This window comes from Nematolebias whitei, chromosome 8 (genome assembly GCF_014905685.2).
Source record: "Nematolebias whitei isolate Nwh7 chromosome 8, NemWhi1, whole genome shotgun sequence".
Lineage (NCBI taxonomy): Eukaryota > Metazoa > Chordata > Actinopteri > Cyprinodontiformes > Rivulidae > Nematolebias > Nematolebias whitei.
Window position 1 is genome coordinate 38117768 of NC_056505.1, and position 5001 is coordinate 38122768.

Sequence of the window (5001 nt, forward strand, 5' to 3'; positions counted from 1 at the left end):
ATCAAAACACTGTCCCTCCTCTGGACATGTCCAAACACTTTCCCTTCTCTGGACATGTCCAAACACTGTCCCTCCTCTGGACATTATCAAACCACTGTCCCTCCTCTGGACATCTTCAAACCATCTCAGTTTGGCCTCTCTAATTTGCCACAAATAAAGATACAATTCTTTATTTGTATTTTTTGTACAGATTCTGAAAAGTGCTGATGTCCTTTAGTTCATGACAGCAGAGGCGAGCAGCAGAGGCGAGCAGCAGAGGCGAGCAGCAGACGTTCACTTCATGTATGAGTTTGAACCCAGTGATGGTCAGATGAAGCCTACACACCAGCTTCTGGAAAAGGTCTCCCACACACTGCTGGTGACTCCAGCTCTGGACTCGGGGCAGCAGAGCATCGTAGAAGTCTTTGTGGATCTCGTGAAGCTCGGGCACTTTGAAGAAGATCGTCTCTATCTGCTGGATCGTCAGCATCGGTTGGGAGGTTGTGGCTGCAGCTCTCAGAGGCTTCATGGGCTGGACAAAGAAACACACGACGATGATGTAAAAATTAAAAATCATGTTTCTAGTTTCTGCACTGTCACTTCAAAACAATACGTTTCTCAGCAGTATTCAAAAAGAGCATACGCCTTCTGAAAGATGCATCGTAAAATGAGTTTTTGTTTTATTGGACACACAGTCAGAAGAGCTGTTTTCATCCAGTCTTTTTCCTACAGGTCTGGTTCTCAGCAGGGTCTGAAGCTCATGGACACACAATATTAATTTGCAGCCCAGTAACTTTAAACTGGAGTCTCCACAGCATTAAATGGTTTTATATACCATGGATGATGATATTTCCTATTTAGTTTAATTTTAGTTTAGTTCATTTGTTATTTTCTGTTCGGCGTATTGTTTTTGTACTACTAGTGCTTAGCGTAGTTTTAGTTTATCGTTTTTCTTAGTTCATATCTTAGATCTTATTACTGCTTTTTTTTTTTTTTTACAATTTATACTTTTGTTGGACGTAACTGGGACCCTGTGTAAACAATTTTGTTCCACCAAATGTACCACATGTGGTGCGAATGACAAATAAAGAAACTTTGACTTTATTGTTTGTCATATGCAGGTTAACACAAGTCAACAATGCAATGAAATGTTCAGGATGAGAAGAACCGATTCAACTCGCTATAAAACATCTAAAAGCATGCAACAAAAGTACAAAACAAAGTACCAAAAGTGAAAAAGAAATATAATATTTATAAGGTCCAAAAGAAATATAGTAAACAACAACATGGTAGAATTCAATGGTGCAAGCAGGATGAATTAGTATAAATAAGTATATGTAGTATATTAGCTTAAATGCACATGATACATATTGTGCATAGCATATACTACAGGGGTTGTGTGACAGGTAGGGGCAGTGAGATGAATTGAATTATGACGGTAAGGTAGTGACATACATGATACAGCAGCAATAAACATATTAGGTATCACAGTATGTGGCCTGGTAATATATAATGTTATTATCAATTGTTCAGTAATCTGACAGCTTGTGGGTAATAACTGTCTTTGAGTCTTTTCATTTATTTGTAAATTTAAGCCGTCTGTGTTTTAATCTGGTCTTTAACAGAATGGTGACAAAAATTGTTTGCCAACAGTTGATCTTAATTATCTGTGAGTGTGAGACACCCCAGATTTTGTTTTGTACATTTAAAATCCCATTTGTTGTCGAGTAAAAAAAGTGAAATAAAGTCAAGAGGAGAAAAAAAACCTTCTCCATAACGCCTGCAGAGACTGGATCTGTTCTGTACCGATCGACTGGGTTTTGATCCGGCTACAAGTGATGATGAGCCAGGGAGGAGTTTTCTTTTTAATCGACCTGTAGAAATTGTGTACTAACTCCGCCCACTCGGCAGGCTGCTTCATCCACCGGCCTGCAGCGAAACTCAGGACTACTCTTGTTGGCTCATCACCTGTTAACTGGCAGGAGGCTAACCCTCCACCACATCTGGGGCCGAGATGTGGTGGAGGTAGGGCAGCCGACTGGAGACCAGAAAGTTGTAGGTTCAACTCCCAGTCATTCCCACGTGTCGTGGTGTCTCTGAGCAAGACACCTAATTGCTCCCGGGTGCTTACATAGCTGCCCACTGCTCCACCTGGATGTATCTCAGGAGGTGTGATGGGTTAAATGCAGAGAACTAATTTTGCCATGTATGGGAACACAATGATGACAAACTTCCCAAACGAAGTCAAACTAAAGATGATAGAATAAACTCCTCGAGCTAGAGGAAGGAAGCTGCTTCATTCTGCAGTTAGCTTTGTTAGCTGCTGGTCGTGTTCGCTCAGACAGACCTGCAGCCTGTGGTGGTGTGAGGTTAATCACTTTCAGCTCATCATGGCAGCTAAACAGTTACCCTCACTTTATAGACCAGACTTCTGGACCAGGAACCAGAACCTCACGAGACCCGAACTTCTTTTGAGCAGAAGTCTGACATATATTCATCATACCTTCCACTGTTTGAAAAGTCATGTTTCTGTCATCTTGTGTTTCTGTATCAAGAATGAACTGTAGTCAGAACCCAGAGAGGAGCAGCTAATTTAGGAGTTTATCTACCAGCTGCTTTGGGGTCTGAACTGAAGCACAGTAGTCCCTCACTACTTTGCGGTTCCTTTATCGCGGACTCGCTCTATCGCGGTTTTTCAAAATAAAATTGGACATGACACAATTGGCTGATTGATGGATGAGCCTCACGATCAGCATGGAATTTTTATTTAAAATAAATTATTTTAAATTATTTAGCACCTGATGCACCTTTGTGTAGCCCACAGCTACAGAAAAAGCTTCCTCCTGCACCTCTGTGCAGCCCTTACTGCAGGATAAAGAAATCATGACATGCTGTGATCTTTTAGAGCGTTTAGTTTAGAAACATTGTTTAGAATATTGCAAATGTGGGAAGTGTTTAAAACACCTTAATATCTATAGGTATATATAAATACAAAAATAAACTACTACTTACTACTTGTACTACTATTCCTACTTCGCAGTTTTTCACTTATCGCGGGTCTTCGGGGTACAGATCCCCCGTGATAAACAAGGGACAACTGTAATTCAATTTCTCTAAATGTTTTAAATTTCATGGGTGGACATGTTTTATTTTGTAATCACATATTAATTTATGAGGCTTTTGATTGAAGAACTTGTTTTAATTTAAAAAATATATATTATTTTGTCCTTTGTGCACCACAGGAGATGTCCTCTTGTTGTAAAAAAGTAAATGTACCGTAAAGTAACTGTACTTGTACTTAAATAAAATTTCACAGTAATTGTAGTTTTACTTGAGTGCATTATTTTAGTACTCCTTCCACCTCTGAGTGTATTACAATGACACCTAACATCTTATTTTTGTATGATTTTAATGCAACAAATTCTTTAATTCACAATTAGACTACAGTTAACAATAAGTCATTTGAAGACGCCAACTGTATAGAAAACAAACTATTATTTTATGTTAAATTAGTTGTTGTAATTTGGTTGGATGTGGTATTATGATCCAAACATGCATGCTAAAGTGATAGTGCAAACAACATTTGCATGAGACTGAACTGTAAACAAAGAGGAATATAACTAAAGTCTTGTTTGCTATAATAATAATTCACATATGGGCTTCCAACATACAGCAATTGTTTAAGAAAATGCCATTGAAGGAAAATTAATTTGTTCTTTCCTACTTACACTGCTAATCACTGCTATGACCCTAAAGCAGTGGTCCCCAAACTACGGCCCGAGGGCCAGATCCGGCCCCCGACCATATTTGGTCCGGCCCCCTGAACAATACCAGAGAGCATTTTTTAGAATTTTTTTCATATATGTGTATTTGTATTTGATAAGAAAGTTGGACTTTTGCAATAAAATGTTTCTTAGTTATGAACTATTTTCATTATTAAGTAATATAATACTATAATACATAAGTTAATAACTATTTCATACACGCATATAACGTAACATTCTGTTCCACCCTTCTGTGGTCTGTGCCCCTATCTGGCAACCCCCAGAAAAAAATTCTAAACCCGCCCCTCGCAAAGAGAGAACGGAATAATGGCGAAAAGATTAGGTAAGAGAAAAATTGATTCAGAATGCAGGGCATTTAACCTGCAGTGGACAAACAATTATTTTTTTGTTCAATGCAAAGAAAAGGCTGTCTGTTTCATCTGTCAAGAGGCGGTGGCAGTATTCAAAGAATATAATCTGCGGCGACACTATGAATCCCGCCACAAAGACACGTATGCTAGCTTGCAAGGCCAAATGCGAGCAGACAAACTCTCAAAGCTAAAAAGTGGACTGTTAGCTCAGCAGAATACATTTGTACACCAAGCTCAGCTGAACCAGTCATCTGTTCGGGCCAGCTTTCGGGTTGCTCAACTGATAGCAAGCAGCGGTAAACCTTTCACTGATGGAGAGTTTGTCAAGAAATGCATGAACGCTGTCGCGGAGGAGGTGTGTCCTGAGAAGAAAGATGTCTTTAATGCCGTGAGTCTATCAGCGAGTACAATCACCAGACGCATTGAAGAAATCGGGGGTAATGTATATGCCCAGCTGCAGCAGAAGACGAAAGAATTAGAATTTTTTTCATTAGCACTGGATGAGAGCACGGACGTGCAGGACACCGCGCAACTGCTCATTTTTGTTCGTGGAGTTAGTGCAAACTTTGAGATCTGCGAGGAGTTGGCAGCCCTCCAAAGTCTCAAAGGGACTACGACGGGGGAGGATATTTTCGGCAAAGTGTACCAAACCATGGAAGAGTTGGACCTGGACTGGTCAAAGCTGGCCAGCATCACAACTGACGGGGCTCCTAATATGGTGGGCATGTCTCGGCCCACAGTTCACACTGATGAACATACAAAGGTAAGCTCACTTTTCTGACTTGAATGAGTCATTCTGACTATAAAAAATATAATCATAATAACCCTCTCTGTCAATACCCCAGAGAGGGTTATTTGGTTATTGTTTATTTCACAAATAGTGTTAT

The 5001-nt window shown here is 39.8% G+C and overlaps 1 protein-coding gene across 1 annotated transcript in view; it reads right to left on the reverse strand.

The window, feature by feature from the left end:
• Positions 1 to 5001, reverse strand: part of si:dkey-91m11.5 (PH_BCR_vertebrate and RhoGAP_Bcr domain-containing protein) — a 56128-nt gene that overhangs the window by 18816 nt on the left and 32311 nt on the right. The window contains exon 4 of the mRNA XM_037681253.1: positions 326 to 511. Coding sequence (XP_037537181.1) covers positions 326 to 511 — 186 coding nt within the window. The remainder of the gene's footprint in view (positions 1 to 325; positions 512 to 5001) is intronic.